We start from the raw sequence: 23,486 nt of genomic DNA, 5'->3' as shown, positions 1-23,486 counted from the left end.
TTTGTGCCAACTGATAAAATTAATCTACTTCATGCGGTGAAGGTTACTATATATGATGCATGACAGAACCGTGATGGCAGTAAGCCAGCTTTACAATGCTGCTAAATGAAAATTCAGCATTTATGCCGGCAAAGTGCAGGAGGTGCATCGCTCAACAACTCCAATTCACTTTTGACGTATGAAATATAGTCGGCTATTGATGAAGCTGAAGTGCATTGGCTTCAGCAGATTTGCTGCTGATATATATTACAAGACAACGGACTGTGAAACATCTACCAGAAGAGAATTGGATCGTGTGAACAAACCTTGACTGTGGCTCCGGGTTGACCGATCTCGATTTAAGGTGACCCTTACCAATCGCTGTCCAGCTGCTATGCGTATCAGATCTTTTACTAAATCATTTTCAGTGGACATAGTTTCTTATAAGAGTTCTTTTAAAAGACGTTTAAAATTGTTCTGTCTGTAAAATTGTTCTGTCTATATACACTAACTGTACTAGCTTGTAGGACTTCAAATAACGTAATGAAATTATGATAGGAATTAGATCCTAGTCGTAGAGGTGAAAGCCTAAAATTGCAACGGAATAAACATGAACTGTGAGTCTGTGATTTCTATTATGTCTGCTCTATGTTTAGCATTGACGCAAGTCACAGACACCTGGCAATTCTTTATCGCCAAAACAACACATGTCCATATGTGTAAAATGTGCTGACAAATATTTATTAGCGTGGATTGTTTGTTAAAAACGAAAGATTAGGTATGCATGTTAACTATTGTCGAAGTTATTCCAAATCTTTTTGGATTCTACCATGTTGAGTTGAACCTTGTGAACATTGTCTGTTCGTTATATTCTAGTTCCACCCAACTGACCTGACAGGCTGACACCAAAGACTAATTTATGGCTAGAGGGTGTGTACTTGGAAATGCATGCCATGAATATTTTTTATCATCATTCAAGTGCTTTGCTTAGGCGGTATTCTATCAAATGCCATAAAACGTGGCGATGCTTCTATTTACAGAATACTAGAATCTTCACTATAATCTCAACTACACTAATCTCAACGCCTGTTTATGATAGACCTTTCCCCTTTTAGCTTTCAAGCGCGCAATGCGTGATGGTAGTTGAGAATCAGCAAGGTTTTCTTACAACCAAAATCGCAACTCAAAATCGCTTGATAATCCAACTACCGTTGCGCATTGCGCGCGCTTGAAAGCTAAAAAGGGAAAGGTCCATTAGAAAATGTGCAAGCATTGGTGTGAATATCCGAGATAAATAATTGGGATTAACATGCATTTTTTGAAATCACGAATTAGGTTAGGATTAGTTCTTACAGTTTATGGTTGATTACGGTAAACCCTAAACTTAAACCCAACGTAATCTCAAAGATTAAATTCGTGTATTTAGGATTTAGCTACTGAGCACGGAATTACCATTTTCTCAGCTACAATATTACCGACTATCATTAAAGTTTACAATGGTTAATTTTCTTCCCAATTTAAATCAGATCAATATTAAATTTTCCTAACTCATCGAAGAACCAATAATCAAAGAAAATTCACACACTTAAAGGCGTTTGTTTTATCTACAGATGTTACATAATATTATGAACTCAAAATGACAATTCAAATAAATACATGTGCTATATAGTTATGACATATAAAACAACACTTTGTAATGAAGTAACTGTACAGTGATACTTGATGCAATATAAAGATATAATTTAATAAAGACTAGTTTTTTTCATGATGCGAAGAAATTCAGCCTCATTAATTTCTCCGTCCCCATCTCTGTCTGCTTCGTCAATCATTTCCTGAAAGATGAATAATATAATTAAAACTATGTCAATTACGCGATATAGAACGTAAAGCGAGTTTGCGGTTTAAATTTACTGTAACCGGGGCTCAGATGATGATATATGATACCAATGTTCTCATAAAATAACAGGTATGGTGATCAGTTTTGACCAAATCATATTATATTATTCAAACATCACGCCAAGTAGCTACTGCACCTGCAACTCTTCGTCAGTTAAGTTTTCTCCAAGTTCCTTTGCAACTCTTTTTAAATTTTTGAACGAGATCTTGCCCTAAATGTGTTCAAGTATGGGAATCAACGCAAGATATTACGTTTAAAAGTATTATAATGCTGAAAAAAAAATCAACCAGAAACTTAACCTTAAGTGAAAAATTGTAATTTTAGGCTGGTAACATGCAAATACATCACATTTCTATGAAGAAAATATTGTGCACCTGAATAGTTGGAAAAAATATGTCCGTAAATGTCACGTACCGTTTCATCATCGTCGAATAATCTAAAGGCCTTTAAAATTTCCTCCTTTGAATCTTTTTCACTCTGAAAACAAAAATAGTTAACAATAGTTTGGCGTTGTCGTTACTCCAGCAATTGCTTCGCTGCGTGTTTTTACCATTTTAGCGGTCATCATTTGAAGAAATTCGTTGAAGTCAATTGTCCCTGAAAAAGAACATATATAGATAGATATTTAAGAAAAAAATATAATGACGATAGTGATAAATATGTATGATAAAAAGACAATTTCAAACTATACCCACCGGAACCGTCTTTATCAATATCGGAAATCATCTTTTTAATTTCTTCTTTCTTTGGTTCAAAACCTAATGCTCTCATTGCAACCTAACAAAAAGAACATGCATGGTCATGTTTTAAAATGCATGTGTACTTTTAGTACACAATATTCATCACTATAGGAGTTTTTATTACCACCTCATGCAATACTCTACAAACTTTCAGGGTTTGGACCTGTTGCGTACTGGCCCACAGGATACCATGAAATTTCCCGGTGTGCCTATTATACTTATATATGCTCATTGGCTCCCCATTTTCAGTGACTGTTGCTTATGTTTCAGCTGCAAACGGTGCTCCCTATCTGGGTTTTCCCAGTATACGTCATGTATATGCCAGTCAAAGCCCCCGAACGTTGGACCTTTGTGCCTTCCAGTGGGTGAAGACGATGATGAAGGCTTATATTTGCACATACAACCTTCAAAAAGTTATAAACAATGTATTGGCAGGTTGATAAGATAACCTTAAGTTCTTTTGCATCAATTGTTCCAGACCCATCAGCATCAAACAAATCAAATGCTTCCCGGATTTCTAGCTTTTGTTCTTCAGTAAGCTCAGGTTTAGGACCTAAATAAAGGACATATTCTGTTGATAATCGTTTTTAAAGGCCTCCATAAATGCAAGAAACAATAATGCCCTTCCCCACATCAAAATGATAACTATAGGGTGAAAAATGGAGCTAAAAATATAGCTTCAAACATTTCTTACCAGTTTTTTTTCTCGATCCTGTTGAAAGAGCTGCCTTTCTATAAGATGTAGCCTATGTATAAATATTATATTGATTTAAATATGTACATGTACTGGTATAAAATGGTATGTGACAATACGCAAGGACCAGTTGTACGAGTTTACTGTGATACAGTAGGTGCAGTTTAGATAATAGTTTAACGTTCTATAGATTCGGTTCCGGTGGTGTGAAATTCTATTTAAAAATAACAATGGAACTTTATTCTTAAGGCCCTGTTACACGGTGCAATTTTTCTTGCAACTTGCAATGCAATTCTACTTTTAAGAGATATAAATTAGTGAAGAGTCTTGAAAATGTAAGTGTAAGATACGCTATTACCATGAAGTGTAATTAAGACAAAAGTTTGGTAGTTGCCAAATTTACATCTCTCAAAAGAAGCATTGCAAGTTGCAAGAAAAATTGCACCGTGTAACAAACAGGGCCTTTAGTGTCCGAGTTCAATAAACTTAGGGCAGTCTCGCATACAAGTCATATTCATGAGCGAATAGTCAACGAAGGCGAGTTGTCAATTGTTTTAGTATACACCCTGTACCTACATATATTAATTTCGAGAAAATAATCGATACACCACAATTACACCGAAAAATAACTGATTTATTTAATTCAATTTTACACGGTCGCGCGAGCGAATCTTTCACAAACGTTCACCATCACGAATAGACAATGGTTGAGTAGCTAATGGATGTAGGATTTGTAATAGACAATAGTCGGGTGTATACTAAAATGCAATAGTGTGCGGGGTCGTTGTTAAGGTGTGAAAGGACAACAAACGACAACTACTAGTATTTTCGGCTTCTGTTAACCCACCACGAGTCAAATTTTTGAAAAAATCATCTCTGAATGGAAGAGGTGGAATTCAACCGGCGGAGAGTATGCCCACAAATCGTCCCAGGATTTCAGGGGGTTTTTATTCCTTTGAAATTCATACAATATAAGAAACACAATAGTGGTATAGATTTTATTTAAGCAGAGATTTAAATTTTTAATTTCTCATCGTATGACCATATTTTATTGTAAAGTATGTTCCTTGACACTAGGATATCTATACGATCAATCATTTCACCCCAAAAATTTTAATGAACACACTTAAATTGAATGCCAACCCAAACACAACTTAAAGCATAGGCACTAATATAGCCATATGCCATCAAGAGAATGTTTAATACTGCATGTAAAAATAATAATAAATAGAGCACATTTTTGCTGATTTCTTAAAATTTTTCATCAATCGCTATTTTGATGATTATCAGACATCATATATACTGTATCTAAAGTTATTTATTTTAAAGAAAAAGAAACACAACTGATGGCTTCAGTGTCAGCGGATTGTGGTTGTTTCCCATATAACCAAACAAACCAAGCCAGATAAAATGACTGGAAAAGTTAATGTGAGTTGTGGCTTTCAACTGTGGCCAGCCTCTTTTGTTTTGGTTCATCATCATCACAGCAATCTCTTAATAATCTCTTCCTATTATTTCTTTCACCAACATAACAATCATGGATGGGTTGGGCGCTTTGTTCAACAACAAAGGATTCTTTGATTGTTTGTTTTCCTTCATCAATCTTATTTATTCCCTGGGTAATTTTTTCAAGGGGGTTTGTTTTGAATTTTCTTTAGTTTTAATAGCTCCCACTGATTGCTGAGTATCATTGGATTTGGTTTGCCCAGTTAGAACAGATATCATAGATTTCCTGAGGGAAATTATCATTGGCAAGTTGCAGTTTATAACAAGATCTTCACGCCTAGATGACTTTGCAACACTTCTTGTGGCATCTTTTACTGCATTCATCAGTAACCTATTTTGTTGTACACCAGGAAACTTTTTTACAGGTGAATTTGTTTTCAACATGCTTGGGATTGAATTTGATGATTCCAGGCAACTTTTCCCCAACTTCCTTATGACAAGATGCTTAGATGGTCCAACAAAATCATATTTCAGATGATATTTTGCACACAATTTTTGTAAAAGTCGATGGTCCTCATCTATTAGTTCTTCCCTAACATGAGTCTCCTTCACATTGCTTGCTAAGAATTCTTTGATGAACCGATTAGTAATGATTGGCTGTTTTCTGAGTTTTTTTCTTTTGCGACGAGAATGTTCATGCCTTGGTACTGTCTTCTGTGTTGAATCCTGGTTGTCTGGTTTTCTTATAACCAGATAATTAAACGGTGCAACAAAATCATATTTCAAATGATACTTTGCACACAATTTTTGCAAAAGTCGATGATCTTCATCTATCAATTCATCTCTCACAGTAAATTCCTTCACATTGCTTGCTAAGAATTCTTTGATGAATCGATTAGTAATGATTGGCTGTTTTCTGCGTTTTTTTCTTTTGCAACAAGAATGTCGTTGCCTTGCTACTGTCTTTTGTGGTTGTGTTGAATCCTGTTTGTCTGGCTTTCTTAAAACCAGATAATTAAACGGTGCAACAAAATCGTATTTCAAATGATACTTTGCACACCATTTTTGCAAAAGTCGATGATCTTCATCTATCAATTCATCGCTCACAGTAAATTCCTTCACATTGCTTGCTAAGAATTCTTTGATGAATCGATTAGTAATAATTGGTTGTGTTCTGAGTGTTTTTCTTCTGCCACAAGAATGTTCTTGCAATGCTTGTACCTCTTTGAGTTGGGTTGAAGCCATGATTGGCCCCTGTTGTTTTTTTTTCTGTTGGTGAGAAGGATTTGAATGCTTTTGTTTGTGTGGTTCTTTGACATTTTTCATACCCAAACCCTGTCTATTTATGCACCCATTTACAACAATGGGCTCTTCTATTCCCTTACTTCCTTCACTACCCAATCCACCACTTTCCCAGCCCAATTTTTGCAGCAATTGATACCCAACGTTACTTTCGGGTATTTTAGGGTATGCCTGTCTTTTGTCATTTCCATCACTTTCGTTTAGCATCCTTATATAAAAAGCAGCCGGCAATTTTGAAAGTTAAGTCAGTATTCAGCATCAGAATCAGACAGAATGATTCAAAATATTTCCACTTTTATCTATACAATTTCCTGTTTATAAAATTTGCACCTGGACTTCAAAACACGCGCGAAATTTGCGCGCACGCTGACCGTATGCCGTGATAATTCCCGGTGACATGTCTTCACATATTGGTCCTTTTCAAGCAGCGTATATAGAAGAACATAGCATCCAAAAGCATTTAAAAGGCAAGTTTTCGAGGTCTCGGAAGGATTTACCCTCCCGCCTTTCTGTATTATCCATATATAGGCGAACTTGGCAGAGAGGGAGGGGAAAAATTTATACACGGACAACAATTTGGGTAAATTTTCAACCCATATATGGAAAGAGGTGACTGAAAAGCCATAGCAAAACAAAGCAATTGAGTTGACGCACAACAATAAGAATTTGCACCTTTAGCATTGCCGTCGAGGAGGGGAGAGAAAGAGTAATATTAGCCCAGGTCAAAAAGGCTGTCTCTGCCAACACTATAAAGCTTCAAGTTTAGAAAGGCTTTATACTTTGGTGTCGATCATGGTGGTGCCTCGTGACTGACTGAGCCCCTTTCGTAACGTTAACAAGTAACAACGTCTAATCGCGAACACCACAACTCTAAGTTATTGTAATGATAATGACTATCTGTAATGATTTGTAATGTTTACCCGTGTTGGAATTTAAAGTTGGTCATTTTCACAGGCAGTTGGGGGCAAAAATTGCAAAATATTCACTGCATCCATGCTTTATCCTATCAAGGCTATCATCTGCTGTATGTACCTCTAGTGAATATTTTTATAGACTTCTGTAAAATGCAGAGTTGCAAAGTCTTTAAAACTTTCTTCAGGAGGGTTTCTATATCCGTGTAGACCTTCAAATTTCAAATGATGTGCCTTTGCTCTTCGTATTTTGTTGACAATTTATTTCAAAATATACTGAAAGTGGAAGACCCAGAACACTCTTTTCGGTACGTTTTTTAAATTTATCTTCTAGTGGGACTGCTATGATTCTGCAGCTTTTGTGCAATTCTGGAAAAATGATCTATTAAAACAATTATACTATTCTCTCCCACCACTAATATATGACTCAAGCTCATGGTATAATTGTTACTTTTTTGCTTAATTACTGAAGCAACTTTTATATCAGTGGGTCAATTGTTGTTATGAGTAGAATCAATGTGCTCATTCAATCAAGGGTTTCTATGAAAGTCGAAGAAAAACCTATTTTACCTCCTTTGCTATGGTCCACTACTCTGAGTGGTGATACTTTAAAGATTTAATTACATAGTCGATTGATTGAATTTTTAGCCTGTTTGAATGAGGCAAGGTGCTAACCTGAAATATGTGATTGCAAAATAAAGTGGAACAAAAGCATTTCATGTAAGATCTTTTAAAAGTCAAAGTTTAAATGACAGAAAAATTCTGTTTTTGATGCCTTCTACCATGTGTCCCCAAAAAAGTACCCTCTATCTTAATCATTCTTTTGTTGTTTATAAGGGTACTTCTTTGGGGAAACAGTGAAACACTGTATGTAAGCTGCCTGTCCCAAATAGGAATTATTTCCATCCAGTGCAACACTACGAGTAAAATATACGAGCTTTAAAAAAATTTCGAATGAATATTGAATTAGAGTAAAAACATTGAACACACACAACACAACAACCTGCTTAACTGCTTTATATTGAATGTATAAAAACGTACGAAATTACATCCATATCTTTCCTTAAAATCTTTCCAAACATACAACGATAAACACTATACGATGGAGCAATTTATTGAGACATACCATTGTCGATACGTTAATGCAGAGTTTGGCACCTCCTTCAAGCACTTGTTGACCTCAGCTTCTTAATATTTAGTCGCTTAATAATTCTAATAATGATAACTTGTTTAAGAATGATGAATGTTTAGTGTTTACAACAAACAATACTCAGAACGATGTTGTATTATAGTATTTACCGCGCTCCCAGTTACCAAGGAATCCTGGGAAGAAGGGCAGGTATTGCGCAATCTCGTGCCATGATATTTTTATTTTAAAAACTTCAAGTTCAACAAACTGTAAATATGGATGTTAATGATCGTCGCAGAAATAGAAATGTCGATAATCTAAAAGTAAGTATATATTAATTCTATATTGCAATTTATTGCTGTCCTCAAACACTTGACATATTTTGACAGCTAACAGAAGAAGAAATGAAAGTGTTGAGAGAATGTCGCATGAACAGCTTTGTTCGAGGTGTGTATCCCATGGGCCTTGGGGCCCTTTGGAGCTGGGGGTAGGGCGAGCCACCAAGGGGGGTTACTGTCATCCTTTTCCTGGAAATGTGCAAATTATTGACCTACTAAAGAATTTTAGTTCTGTATTTCCAGCCAGTGTGTTTTCGTGGGATATAATTTATGCCTGCTTTGTACTGTGGGGGAAAGCAAAACTCTCGCTTTTGTCACCTAAGGACAAAGCACTTTTAAAAAGAATACAATTGACGTATTGTGCACTGTGCAGTCAAGGTTATTTCTTGACGATTGCTTTAGATTGTATAATTGTTCTGAACTTTAATTAACTTTAATGACATGTAAAAAATTCACAGGTATCCCAGCTGGTATTCTTGCATCACTCATAACTAGTTTTGCTGTCAGAAGTGGTGAGTGCTGTTTTGGATACAATAATAATACTATCACATTCACCTAACATAATTGCAGTTAACCTCAACTTTTGCTTACTCAATCTCATAAACTCAATTTTACAGGTTAGAGATGCAATTATATATCATGCATGACTAAATATATATCATGCATATATGACTAATTATTTTTATATTGCTTCTACAGGTAGATATCCTCATTTGACCCATTGGTCACGTTTCTATTATGGAGGTATATTGTTCCAAATAATACAATTGATTTTGCTATCTGCATTATATTTAACCTTTTTAAATTATTTTCTGTAGGCATGGTTAGGTAATCTGATAGTATTCAATTTCACATGTCCGATTGATGGTGCATAATAATTACACTAATTTTGTGGCAACAGATTGTTCTTATTAGGCACTTTAAATTCCTGCACAATATGACTTACCAATCATCTTACCAATAAATCGATCCACCTTACCATCTTCATTGGATGACCTTACTATCCTTCTTGGATTACTAAGATATTTTATTGTAATATCTTGTTAGTTGCATTTACTGGTGGATTATTGTTTGGAGTCGCTTCATATAGAAAAACATGTTTGGAGAAAATCATGAAGCTAGAAAACTCTGTGTTGGCGGAACAAGTTCGTGAATACTATAAAAGGTGACAAATCTCCCTGCATGGATAACCACACTCTAGAGTCTGTTTGAGAGTTAAATATATAAAACATGTCATAATCTCTTCTTGCATTTATTTTATTTTGCAATTAAAATCGCAACTATTTTATAAGCCTGGAATCATCTCAGTTGAAGGAAGATATCTCATTCAGATATGACTATTGAATATACAATGATATCATCAATCTTTAACAGATCTGGTATGGAATACATTGGTCTGCAAGGTCAAAGAAAGGTTTCAGAATTCGATGGTACATATGTAATCTTCAATTATTTGTAATTTTGTAGATAATTGAGTATAATGAGATGATTGGTGACTATACGTTTCACCTAATTACAATTTGATTGTATTGTCAGTAATCATCTGACGAGCTTAGAATATTGAGACAATTTCTTTCTTTTCTTAAATATTTACTTTATGTTTGATATTATTAGAAAGTGCTGTTATTTCGTATAATTCAACTGTCAATCAAGAAGATGAATCTCATAAAGAAACCCTGCCATATTTATCAAGGTATGGTATATACAGTAATACAGTATATTTTACAATTTACAAGATTTAGTCAGCCCCTACCACTATTGTATTCACATCATGATGATATTGGAGGTAAAGCATGTGTAGATATGAATGCTCCAACAACGATCAAGGAATTACAAGTAATGATCAAGTAATGCTTATAACCAACTGAACTCTGTCATAGATGGATTGAACCGATTGGTTGCTCCAGATTCCAGCCTCCAGATTGTTGGAAATGGCCAAAGAGCATAGAAAATGTTTTCATGAAAAATTTGTTCACATAAAGACATGTGCTGCTACAATCAATACACAATTAAGCAAACAAATTTTTCTTAGTGTAAAAGACGCAAGGAGCGCATCAACGGACAAGCACAACGCGGACGAAATAAAAGACAGATTAAGTTTTGAAGAACGTCGCAAGCAACACAGACAGCAATGGAATATGGATCAATATCCTCCTATACGATCTACGAGAAAACTAGTAAGAAAACTCTTCTGTATTTTAAAGAGTAGTAAGAGTTGTTATGACATATGCAGACAGCTGAGCTGACAAAAAAGAAAACCCTCACAGTTCACTTATCAAATATTTCTATTTTACCAAACATCCGTATTCCGGACCATTATAAAGACTAAAGTATAAAAGTTTTTCTTCTAGGAAGATAAAAGTCGGTCAAAATATGACACTGAGCACAACACTTCGCCAGAAAGAAATCAAGGTAAAGAAGTGTGTTATTCTCCTATTCTCCTAACAAATCAAGGGATAGTGAATCAAGTTTCGGCCTCCTCTCCCTGTCTGAACTACTGGGAGGTTGTTCTAACATAACCCAATCTATAGTCCATGATTCTTGGTTCATTCAAACGAAACACCCAAATGCGGATACATTAAAATTTCTGCAAATTGTTACTCGAGCTCAAGTGAGTCTTAATAATTCAGGTCATGAATTTCGGTCTGTTTTTTGCGTAAGGCTTGCTCTCCCACACGCGGCCAATCGCGCAGTAATTTAATAATCGTTAGTAACGTGTTAGTAACTCCGCGCCATCTTCCGCCGCCAAAAATGAGTCGAACGGCCTTTATAATACAACAGTGTACATCACTGCAATGCTTTGTTAAAATATTCTTGAAGATTGTTTCTACTTTACCTGTATAGACTCCAGTGGGACCACAAGAAGAAATATATATGGCGATCCTATTGAATAATGCTTGGTATATATATATATATATATATATATGAAAGAATTTAGGCTTCCTGAACCGAAATGCATGCCTTATTTACGTCATCAGGTATATATGTTGTTAAAATAAATGTAAAAACTTACAGTACCTTCAATACTGTAAGTGTAACAATTACTTTGTATGAATATCGACGAAGAAGATTCAAACGTTTGCAAGTAATAGGTTCTAGGTTTATCATGCATGCACGTCAAGGAGAGTGTTCTTTCAAATTTGGTGTACGAAGCCTCCGGGTGACAGTCGTGTTCACAGCTCACAGGCTGGGGCAATGAAAACTAGGGATCCAAGGATAGTGCAAAGTCAAATAGACAGTGCTAAGCAACCAGACATTTGTCCCAACATAAATGTTTTGACTTATCCCAGTAAAAATATAAAGAACTAGCCGTGATATTAAATTATTTTAGTTGCTCATGCAAAGCGGGCGCTATTTTCTCAGTTTAGTATTACTGGGTTCGGCAAAAAACCCCATGTACGTCTCTTCTCTTCGTCAAACAACTGTGACTACATGAAGTGCATGTATATAATGGCAACAATTTATCCGTTATTTCAAAAGAATAGCCAAAATACTTGCGTTGTAAATAATGTAAATAAACCGCGGTGAATATCAATTATTGACTGCTGCAGATGCAGAGCGAATTTGAAAAAAAATTGTTTTTTGTTAGTTACATGGTTTTAAATGTGTTTTTTATGGAATTATAATGGAATTAATCCTAAATTCAACCAGGTGAACTTTGGGTGAACTGTTTTACGAATTATCCCCGATTGAGCGCGCCTTCAATTAAGCGCCGCACCTGAAGTTCTAAAATTTAAAGAGCGCCGCGGCGCTTAAATAAATACGGTAAGCATGTAGGACGGCAACACGACGACGACGTGGCTGGAATACTCCTTTAAATAACTGTTATGTTGAAGCGTTGTTCTATATTATCAACTGTACCAATTTAACGAGATATAAGACGTTGAAAACATTAGGGACAATTTTCTATAGAGCCTAATTCGAGGCAGCGCTCACTGGGTCCTGAAGTGCAGACGTTCTACATAGGACGTAATAAACGACGTTTTGTCGTAAATAGAACGTAGATTGCGTCTAAAACTCCCATAGGTAGTTAATAATTCATTTCTTTTATATATTGATATAATATACCCACGACAAAATTAAAAACTATGACATGTCATATATCGCTTTATTTCAAAAATAATATATATGACCAATGTAAATAAATATAACTTTTTGGCACCGAAATGAACTTAGAAAACAAGACGCCTGTTCTGGCGTGCCGCGCATGTGCCAGTCTTCAATATAAAGCTTCTGAAGTCTGAACATAAATACAGTTCATACTCATTTAGATGCCTTGCGAACCTAAATGTTGTTCGATCGCGACATTCAGAAGCACATCGTACTTTAAAAAGTATAGAAGTTCCATTGTTCAAAAATGTAAATAAACCGCATGATACGTTCATTTCTCTTACACTTTTGATTTCGTGCTTATATTAAATCTCCAATCCTGTGCAAACTGCGATGTGTCAACACGCCCATATCTTGTTAAACGGCGAATAGCAGCGATATTTATAAAACAAAACAGAATCTACATGTGTTAAATATACCCCAATATCGAAACTTAATCGAACAGCATCAAAAGAACGGTTTATTCCTCTTGGAGGGATTGCCGTATCATGCCAGCGAAATCACATCGCACATCGGAAAATTAGATTTCGAGCTGTGCACCACAACTTTTGGGAGACAAAACTGTGACGTAGCTATATACGGTCAAATACCAGTTTATTTCGCGCCAAACACACTTGCGACGACGAAAAATAAAAACAAAAAAAAAAAAAAAAAAAGCACAAAAACAAAATAAAACCGAGGCGAATTTTCAACTCCGTCGCTGACGCCGGAGGATTTATTAGGTACAAAATATCAATTATCTAACTTGAGAGTTCATCATTATTTTATGATTTATTATTATAAATAGTTCATTAAATATCGATTCTCTAACTATAGAGCTAGGTTACCATTATTGTTAATCCTATATATAGTTTGATTGATTACATGCATGCGCATTATGTTCTCTCGCAAGCCATAGATAGAACCATCACGATTTGACATTTCTGTGTGAAATTAACTTAAGGGCCAATGAGGCTATGGATAAAAGAAGCCTAGTTCACAAACTCCGACGTCTAGAACTCATTGAATGTAACATAGAAATTTTGTTATTACTGATCAATGTCAAAGTCAATTCTTAATCAATGGAATGATTTAGGGTTAAGAACTAAAATCAAGCTGAATTGAAATACCGTCATAGAATCGTTAGGACGAGATTGGGATCTCTCGTGCACTCAATGAGTTTGAGTGTGATTGATGAGCTTTTGGAATACAGGCAAAAGTGTAACAAACTGGTGGCATTACACGAAACATCGTTATCATCTAAAACTTCTTATCATCCGATATAATCTAAATGGTTGAGTATAATCATAGTGATTGAAAATTCTAATTCAACGTGTGGACCTTTGCTCTGTTGCTTGTAACGCCGTAAACATGAGTGGCCTATTCCTTCATGAACTCCCGCATTTAAGATTAATTTTAACAAAACATATTCATTTACTTTGCTTTTGAAATGGTAAGAATGAATCGACCCTTGCCTTTAAATATTTGCATGTTCAGCATGACTGAAAACCTTTTCTTTATTCTAACAGTCAACCATCTATACCATACCATTAGAAAAATATTGTTGCACTAAACTAAGGTTTGGCAGGCAACAACGATCTCTAGTTGCCTTGGACTTTAGTTGTAAATTATACACAGTATGCAACAGCTGTGTTTTCATTAATCATACTGTACCAATATTTTCATAAAACACTACCGGGTTGTTTTTACCTGAATCATTATTGTCCCTACCACCTGTTTTCCCATATGTTACGAGGACCGTGTCCTTTTCGTTACTGGTATCTTCATGACTAACATCTGACATCTCCATTGTTGGCAAGTTATGCCATTCAGGAAGAAAACTGCCCGCAAAACCTCCGCTATTTTCTGTGGAATTCTCTACAATATCGTCGGTAAGGGTACCAGATTCATTAGGGATACCGCGAATCCGGTGGTGCTCCTCTGGCTGAGGTTGTAGCTCTCCGTAAAAATTTCCACCATGACGAGATTTACCACCACTGGAAAACCCACTAAGCTCTAGGTTCTCTTCGCTTGGGAGATGAAACATACCAGTTGATCGCTCATGACGACAACGCACGATTAATGCTATAATCCCTATTAGGAATGCCAGTCCCAGGACGGAACCAAATACAATGTATATTATTAATGCAGTATTGTCATCGCCATCGCCACCCTTACTAGTCGGACCTGTCGTCGGCAATGGTGGTGTTGATCGTGGTAATTCTTTCACTGAGGTTACTACAAATCTTGTTCCACTTACGTTAAAATTTAGTTTCTCGTCTTTGACAGCATCAGTCAATAACTGAGTTACGTTTTTATCCTTCTCGTTTTTTATTTCCACATCCACAAGAATGGAACCACAATTGATGTTGGAAATGTTTATTTTAGAATCTGAAATTTTCAGGACTTTGCCGCAAGATTGTTTAACTGCTATTTTAAATTCGGTTGACTGGACAAGTGCTTGGTTGCAATTTCCATGTATAGTAAGGCGAACTAAGACCACTTCATGCGAAGAAGGGGAAGGCGTCGATACTTGAGAACTTAAGGAATATGCCATCGAGGTAACATAAGGGGACGAGAAATGGATCTTTTGGGTGTCCAGGTTTAATAATGATGACGACACATGTGTTACTGTCAAGCTGGTCGTCAGAATGGTAGTAGATAGCAAATTATTCCTGGCTGTGAACGAGAAACTAGTGGCCCCGGGTAACATTGATGAGGTTGTAGGGGGTGTAGTCGTAACAGACGATGTGATTTTCTTTGGTGTCGATAGTGCTTCTGCTGATATGCTAGCTTTCACAACCAGAGTTGATGTAATATAAGCACTTGTAGAAACAACTTTACTCGTTGTACTCACTGTATCGCTCATTGATTTAATCACATTAAATGTTAGTGTTGTGGATTTGCTTGTACTTACATTTGATTCTGGTGATTTTCTCGTATTGTGTATTTGTGTCGTGGTTATCATCGATGCTTCCGCACTCGCTTTCATCGATGACTTAGTCACATTAAATGTTTGTGTGGGGGTTTTACTCATTCTCATAAATGATGGTGATGCTGTTTCATTAACTTCATTTGGTGATTTGGTCGTACTTAATATTTCTGACGTGATAATGCTCGATTGTGATGCTTCCGCACTCACTTTCATCGATGACTTAGTCACATTAAATGTTTGTAAGGGGGTTTTACTCATTCTCATAAATGATGGTGATGCTGTTTCATTAACTTCATTTGGTGATTTGGTCGCACTTAATATTTCTGACGTGGTAATGCTCGATTGTGATGCTTCCGCACTCGCTTTCCTCGATGAATTAGTCACATTAAATGTTTGTAAGTAGGTTTTGCTCATTCTCATAAATGATGGTGATGCTGTTTCATTAACTTCATTTGGTGATTTGGTCGCACTTAATATTTCTGACGTGGTAATGCTCGATTGTGATGCTTCCGCACTCGCTTTTCTCGATGAATTAGTCACATTAAATGTTTGTAAGGGGGTTTTGCTCATTCTCATAAATGATGGTGATGCTGTTTCATTAACTTCATTTAGTGATTTGGTCGTACTTAATATTTCTGACGTGGTAATGCTCGATTGTGATGCTTCCGCACTCGCTTTCATCGATGACTTAGTCACATTAAATGTTTTTGTGGAGGTTTTGCTCATTCTCATAAATGATGGTGATGCTGTTTCACTAACTTCATTTGGTGATTTGGTCCTACTTAATATTTCTGACGTGGTAATGCTCGATTGTGATGCTTCCGCACTCGCTTTCATCGATGACTTAGTCACATTAAATGTTTGTAAGGAGGTTTTACTCATTCTCATAAATGATGGTGATGCTGTTTCATTAACTTCATTTGGTGATTTGGTCGTACTTAATATTTCTGACGTGATAATGCTCGATTGTGATGCTTCCGCACTCGCTTTCATCGATGACTTAGTCACATTAAATGTTTGTGTGGAGGTTTTGCTCATTCTCATAAATGATGGTGATGCTGTTTCACTAACTTCATTTGGTGATTTGGTCCTACTTAATATTTCTGACGTGGTAATGCTCGATTGTGATGCTTCCGCACTCGCTTTCATCGATGACTTAGTCACATTAAATGTTTGTAAGGAGGTTTTACTCATTCTCATAAATGATGGTGATGCTGTTTCATTAACTTCATTTGGTGATTTGGTCGTACTTAATATTTCTGACGTGGTGATGCTCGATTGTGATGCTTCCGCACTCGCTTTCATCGATGACTTAGTCACATTAAATGTTTGTGTGGGGGTTTTGCTCATTCTCATAAATGATGGTGATGTAGTCGTACTTAATATTTCTGACGTGGTAATGCTCGATTGTGATGCTTCCGCACTCGCTTTCATCGATGACTTAGTCACATTAAATGTTTGTAAGGAGGTTTTGCTCATTCTCATAAATGATGGTGATGCTGTTTCATCAACTTCATTTGGTGATTTGGTCGTACTTAGTATTTCTGACGTGGCTATGCTCGATTGTAATGTTTTTGCGCTCATTTTTATCGAAGACTTGGTCAAATTTAATGTTTGTGATGCGGTTTTGCTAATTGCCAAAAAGGATTGCGATGCTTTAAGGTTTGCTGTAGTCGGTGATTTAGTTGCTCGTAATGCTGCTGATGTAGTTTTGCCCAGAGCCATAGTGGATTGCATGGAAGTATTCTGACCAAGTGTTGATGAGAAAGACATGTCCATCGCAGACAATGAACCTGTCCCTTTGTCTGTCAACGTGGTGTTATTTCTTGGAAACATATTTGACATACTTGTATTAACAATTGCTGCTGTTGTCATATCAGTTGGCAGGACTGATAAACTGGGTCCCGTGGTGATGGTGGATACAGGGGAAGTTTCTTTCGACATCGTGTTAGTGTTTAACATAGATGATGGTACTGTCATTGTTAGCGTGAAGTTTGCAATACTAGACAAAACTGGCAGAGTTTTTGATGCCGAGAGGGAAACATTTGTTGAAAAAGATACGGTATAATTAGGAATGAGTCTTGGCTTAGTGGTTGTTGGAACAACTGAATGGGTGGGGTTGATCATGCCAAACGAATCCGACTTCGCACTAAACGTTGCGTTATTATTCGCAGGTGTTGTATTGGTGTATTTAGTTGTAAAATATGTGCTGGTACCTGTTTTTAAACTGACACTTGCAGCTGTTGTAGATAATGTACTTTTAGGAGGATTGGTAGGTGCACTTTCGATAGGAGTGGTCAAATGGGCTGTTGAGCCAGACAGCTGGATGTTTACACTTGCTGAGTTAGATACAACGGTAGTAGGACTTGTGTCATACCGATTTAACGAAGATGTTACTCCGGATGAATGGCCGAGAGTAACTGTTAGGCAACTAATAACCAAACCATACAAGACCAACTTCATCTTCTGGTTTAACAATTCAACAGACGCTCTAAAACAAAAAAAATCACATTCAAATTGGGATTAAAGTCAGATCTTCATGACTGATTCACGATGTTTCTTATTGATTTCCATTGCTATTCGCGATGCTGAATTGTTTGATTAATAAGGCAAAATGGATTAGGGTCGGGTAAAAAACTGCATGCATACCGCACGATGTCGATTCTCCCTATGCGGCTCGCAAAACGTTATAGAATAAAGACTAACATCCATGAACTACGGTAATGACACAGGAGGAGAACTCTATACTATTTTTTCGTAAGTGTGATTCGTCATGATTCGTCACTTAGCAAGTGCATTAAATTGAGGCAATCACCCCCCTGCCAATATAAAAAATGGTGTCATTTTAGACATTCGCAGGGGGGTGATTGCCTCAATTTAATGCACTTGCTATGTGACGAATCACACTTACGAAAAAAGTACAGGAGTTCTACTTCTGATAGGTATTCTGTGGTAATGATGAGTATACTTTACGAACCCAAACATTGACTGTCAGTGTTGATGATGTTCTACACAAACGATACAGATGACACAATAACGTGCCATACCACAATGCAATAGGAGAAATGACTTATTTTTTTAAAGTGAATTGTCACCGGAGATGTCGCCTTCGGTTGCGGAGCAAATATCCCTTCTTTTATGCCGAACGCTTCTGGTTAGGCCTTGCTTAGGGCTGCTTTCCACTGCCGTGCTTTTTGCACGTACGTACATGCCAGAAAAAACACAGCAAATCATCGACAGAATTCAACCCTATGCATCAAAATTCGATTATGTATCATTTAAATTATTTTAAACTTTTACATGCGTATACGTACGTACAAAAAACGGGACAGTGGAAAACAGCTCTAAGCCATGCAGTATTTAAGTTATGTTAACTGTCAGTTTATCTGATTATATTGATGTATATATGAGATAGAATTTTTAAAATTAAAAAGTAATTAGACACGAAATTGACGAAAAAGATAAATATTAGCTTGGGCAATGTAAAGAAAAATATTTTTCAGGATAACATGGCATGCAGGAATAATTAATTTTCAATTTCATGGGCGGCTCATGCATGGAGTTGCCCTGCAGGCTACAGCTACATCGGTCAAAATTTGGAAATATCGATTTCGTTTGGGCGAAAGAAGCTAGTACATAGTCATAGATATAGTTTTTGTGCTCCGTGCGATTGTGTACGAAAACAGTGTATCCATCAGACAGCCTTCGTCTCCGCAAATATTATTTTGTTATTTAATTGTTAAGACTTAAGATCGCACATGCAGGTATACTTTACATAAATAAGGTAAAAATGAGTGAAATGAATACATTAATTTAGAACTATTTTGCATCACACGTCACGCCCGGTCGTTGCACTGCCCAATTATAAAGACAGCCAAATATACTATAGTACCTTTTTGACTTTTTCCAGATCATTGGTGACATCAAGCTAATATTCAGTAACGTATGTTAGTTAGGGGCCGTTCACGAAAAAACGTGACACTCTTTTGGCCATTTTTTGTCAACCGCGTATCCTTCTGTGACGTTGGTAACGAATATCAATAATTCTCTCTCTAAAAGTTAGTTTCCACTCAGGAAAATTCTCCTTTGGATCGGACAGGACAGGAAAGTTTCCTTTGTATAAATGCAACCTGGGAACTCACCGACAAAGGAAATTTTCCTGTCCGTTCCGATCCAAAGGAGAATTTTCCTGAGTGGAAACTAGCCTTAATAGTAGACTCCCATACACACAGTATAAGATGCTTTATATCTGATTCGTTAATATAAAAGCCCCGTTTTTTTACCAAGCGAATTTTTTCGCGCGAAGCGAAGTGACAAAAATGTTGCGACAAACATTCTTCCTAGCATTTAAATGGGCTTTGGTCGACTTTTTGCACGTAAGAACGACAATTATTTTGCGAGTTTGTCATCAAACGATCTCATCCTGGCACCTGACGTAGCACTGTGACACTCTCTCAAACACCCTTCCATATCTATGAGAGCGTCACGCATTTTGTGAACGGCCCTTACGCGATATTGTTGTTTCAAATTTGTCACGGAGTATATTTTCTTGCATATATAAGATATGATTTGCCTACTTTGGCATTTGCATACAAAGCCATTTATAATTGTGTGTATACTGCTCGCCATACATTTGGGTGACTTGCCTTACATTTGTAACAGCCGGCTCGACACTGATCAATCTCACTTGCTCTTGAGCCGGTAAAGGTAAGAAGACATTGTACACATTGTCTCCCTAAGTCCTTCCTCAAAAACTCGAATTTCCTGTGTTTGATCTTTAGAACAACCTAGACTTCACTTTTCTCTTTTTCTGTCTCTGAAATTAATTAATTATTTGGATCCCCAGTTTCTTGTGAAAAAATTAGCCTTCGTTGCAACCTTCTTCACTTCTCCCTGCATCGCGATCGCTTTTTCGCTAAGAACCTTTAGATGTGAACAAGACGACCATGTAGTGCCGAACTGATGCTAGGTTTATTTGAATTGATTCGGCACATGAAAATTTCGACGTCTGAAACCAGCCTTAACATACTGTTTGGACAGTTTGCATGCTGCCGCTAGTGAATTTTTAACAGATGTTTAATAATCGATCTGTCAGAAAATGCCAATCACAAGTATTAGACTGGCATTGCATTTGGTCCGGAAACCGAAATACTTTCAACAACTTGTTTTACCTGTTGTCGAACTTGCAGCTATTTCTTAAAATTTTATAAAATTTTATACACGTGGACCGCGGTGCTTATTATAAGTGTAACTATAAAGGCCGGCGCACACTAGAGCTATGTGCTTAGCAAAGTCATTCGTGGCCATTGCCATTGGCGTAAGCCAGTTGCTCTTCGGTCATTCGTGCCAAACGTCGCCGGAAAAGTCGCCCGCGTCCGAGAGCAACTGGCTTACGCCAATGGCCACGAATGACTTTTTGCCAATACCACCGCCCGGCCTTTAGGCGAACCTAGTTATGAGTTATATTATGACATGACTCATGAGTTCTTGTTTCACTAGCAAACCGCGTTTTGAACAGCGCGGTCGTCTATGTTGATATATATTACAAAATATTGCCGAAGGTTATATGCGTGGTAAAATACGAATTTTTGTATAAACACTACTGGCACTGACAATGCCTAATTACACCTGCTGTTTTATTCAAAATTACGTACTTCGAGAACACAATCATATCAATGACAATAGATATATTATGCATCTTTCGTGTTTAGAATATTTACTATAAAATGTGCATAAACAACGAAAATCCTTCTTCGATATATTGCAAAACATTTTTCCATTTCACAAATGCAGCGCACATCACTGACAAGACTAATTAAGAAACAGAACGAGCAGTCGGAAGAATTTGACACCAAAACAACAATATATTATTATATACAAGTAACAACGTCAACGCTTTGGCTTTGGCCATTGCATTTCAAGCGAAAAGAAATACAGCCTTAAAGGAAGCAAATCAAACTATCGAAACATTGGAGTTTTACACTAGCTGTCCCTAATTCTGTCCTGATATTTCAACCTGCGCTTTATATTTAAATACAACTTGAAATTTTGCTTTGCAATTCTAGTCTGTAAGTGTAAACATTGCGGCTTACATAGGAAAATCGACTCTTGCAACATAATATTTTAGTGCATATCCATGGCTACAATATGCACATAAGCGGCAGTGATTACCTAAACGTAAATATATTCAATGAAAAGCATTAGGATTATTTCTAGTAACTTAATCCTAAGCATGTAGACTGTAGTCATATTACTGATGTGACATCGCACGACCCTATCAATTAATTATAACAACTGCTATAAACAGGTAGTTAAAGTATTTAATAAAATACAACCTCGTGTGTCGCCAGATAGATGTATTAAAGACACGCTAGATTATTACCTCTATTGAACCTGATAGAGTATCTTAAATATCATTTGACACGAATATTTGAAAATACAAATATTTTATTTAGTGTATTAAAAATAGTTGAGTTCAAGAAAGTTCAATAGTCCTTCACTCCAACAAACGATATGAACTAGGAATCTAGGATTATTTGTTTATCTGTTACAAATATCAAAACCAAATGTCAATGAAACTCTTTGCGTACCTTTAATGCAGTATTTTCACCACTTTGAAGGATATCTGTAACCTAGAGTATTTTCTTTTTAATTAAATATAAAGTACCCTGCTTTGCCACACAATGTTTAGACAACCGTCTGGAAACGCTGTGCTGTAAAGCCTGTATATAGAATAAGTTAGTGGGTGGAGCAACCGATAACAACGCGCTATCAGCTGGAGGTCTCTTAAAATTGCGGGCCTTTAACACGCAGCTTCTCTCAAGTAAAATTTTAGGGTAGTGTTTGTAAGGTAGCTGTTACATAAAGCGCTTTATATCTTCAAACAACGGGTGTCGACTTCACATTAAAAGACCAGGGCCAGTTGTATAAAAGACTAGTTAACTTTTAACTGTAGCTAAGGACAGAATTGGCCAATCAGAGTTGTGTATATATCTCTGAGGTAACTAGGATTCGAGTTTTATACAACCGGCCCCATGGACTGGAGATCTGAAAAACCTGGGTATGCCGGTGACCACGCTGGATTAGTCAGGTTAAGCACATTTTCGCTACTCACTGACCAAAGAGTATAAAATAGCCTCATTTGAAATATATAATCCAATTTACCAAGCAATCGTCCGAACAGCTGTCAAAGCCAGTTAAGTGCTTTGTTATATAGGATTTAGGAATTAAAACATACATGTCACACACTGACAATCTTGTTCCAAAAAAAAAATAATAATTTGTTCTGAAAAAATGCGGGCAACAATTTTTCACTTGCTTCCCTGGTGGGAAACATTGTATTTATTCAAAGTCATGTGACTACGAAAGAACCAGTCACATTTAATACACAGCACCAATATAACAATGCGTATTATAATATAACATTTATAGTACGCGCGTGCTGATTGGTCAAGAAGCGTGTTTCTACTTTAACACTGAATTAGACAACGAGTCCGAGTTGTCTATGAGCGAATAGACAACGAAGGCGAGTTGTCTAATTGTTTTAGTATACACCCTGTACCTGGATATATTAATTTCGAAAAAATAATCGATATAATAATATTTTGTTTTTAATTTTATCAAATGCGTACCAGGCTACTAATGCGAATTCATGCATTTCTTGTTTCCTTCAAGTGCAAATACGCCTTATGCCATATAGATAAACTTTTTACTAACCTCGTTAACCTCGCTTGCTCGGTCTTTACCGAGAAATATGGGACCTCGATCTTTTGGTTCAAAAAGACCTAAAGTCTGTTAAAAAAAGAGGCACTATTGTACTATTGTGCTTAATAACAATATGAATATTAAGTCGTGACTTTTTTTCGAGTCTTTTTTTCATACACCCTGCGGTACAATTAACAAAAGAACTGCACTCCTCTTGATTAATCAGCATATACAGTAATTTTGCCATGCTTATACAATATGAGAGTAATTTGAAGCATCACGTCGGACGTACTTGTACAGAAGGCCATATACAGGTGTTTAA

At 36.5% G+C, this 23,486-nt stretch overlaps 4 protein-coding genes across 5 annotated transcripts; 1 reads left to right on the top strand and 3 right to left on the bottom strand.

Moving 5' to 3' along the window:
- Positions 1 to 1,506: 1,506 nt before the first annotated feature.
- Positions 1,507 to 8,183, bottom strand: LOC114524584 (caltractin). The gene is made up of 8 exons (XM_028545710.1): positions 8,096 to 8,183; positions 3,311 to 3,362; positions 3,066 to 3,169; positions 2,572 to 2,653; positions 2,427 to 2,473; positions 2,291 to 2,353; positions 2,013 to 2,087; positions 1,507 to 1,811 (listed from the first exon to the last, which is right to left on the bottom strand). The coding sequence occupies exons 1-8, from the start codon at positions 8,096 to 8,098 to the stop codon at positions 1,722 to 1,724; spliced, it is 516 nt and encodes a 171-aa protein (XP_028401511.1). The 5' UTR covers positions 8,099 to 8,183; the 3' UTR covers positions 1,507 to 1,721.
- On the bottom strand, positions 4,106 to 6,286 carry LOC114524581. Its single transcript, XM_028545704.1, has one exon. The coding sequence runs from the start codon at positions 6,263 to 6,265 to the stop codon at positions 4,919 to 4,921; it is 1,347 nt and encodes a 448-aa protein (XP_028401505.1). The 5' UTR covers positions 6,266 to 6,286; the 3' UTR covers positions 4,106 to 4,918.
- On the top strand, positions 6,354 to 11,871 carry LOC114524582 (OCIA domain-containing protein 1-like). 2 transcript variants are annotated; one of them, XM_028545706.1, is made up of 11 exons: positions 6,354 to 7,689; positions 8,357 to 8,421; positions 8,488 to 8,545; positions 8,895 to 8,948; positions 9,136 to 9,180; positions 9,484 to 9,601; positions 9,811 to 9,866; positions 10,051 to 10,129; positions 10,469 to 10,613; positions 10,788 to 10,848; positions 11,281 to 11,871. In XM_028545706.1, the coding sequence occupies exons 2-11, from the start codon at positions 8,374 to 8,376 to the stop codon at positions 11,328 to 11,330; spliced, it is 714 nt and encodes a 237-aa protein (XP_028401507.1). In that variant the 5' UTR covers positions 6,354 to 7,689; positions 8,357 to 8,373; the 3' UTR covers positions 11,331 to 11,871. The 2 variants fall into 2 exon arrangements, with proteins under 2 accessions (XP_028401507.1, XP_028401506.1); XM_028545705.1 differs by lacking the exon at positions 6,354 to 7,689 and having other exon boundaries at positions 8,331 to 8,421.
- Positions 11,872 to 13,260: 1,389 nt separating this feature from the next.
- On the bottom strand, positions 13,261 to 22,161 carry LOC114524556 (mucin-5AC-like). Its single transcript, XM_028545670.1, has 2 exons — positions 22,051 to 22,161; positions 13,261 to 17,951 (listed from the first exon to the last, which is right to left on the bottom strand). Exon 2 carries the CDS (start codon positions 17,921 to 17,923, stop codon positions 14,189 to 14,191), a length of 3,735 nt encoding a protein of 1,244 aa, XP_028401471.1. The 5' UTR covers positions 17,924 to 17,951; positions 22,051 to 22,161; the 3' UTR covers positions 13,261 to 14,188.
- Between the last annotated feature and the right edge of the window lie 1,325 nt (positions 22,162 to 23,486).

This window comes from Dendronephthya gigantea, unplaced genomic scaffold (genome assembly GCF_004324835.1).
Source record: "Dendronephthya gigantea isolate DGI-Jeju-01 unplaced genomic scaffold, DenGig_1.0 000031F, whole genome shotgun sequence".
Classification (NCBI taxonomy): domain Eukaryota; kingdom Metazoa; phylum Cnidaria; class Anthozoa; order Malacalcyonacea; family Nephtheidae; genus Dendronephthya; species Dendronephthya gigantea.
Note: the sequence above shows the minus strand (reverse complement) of the source record. Positions and strands in the feature narration are given on the sequence as shown.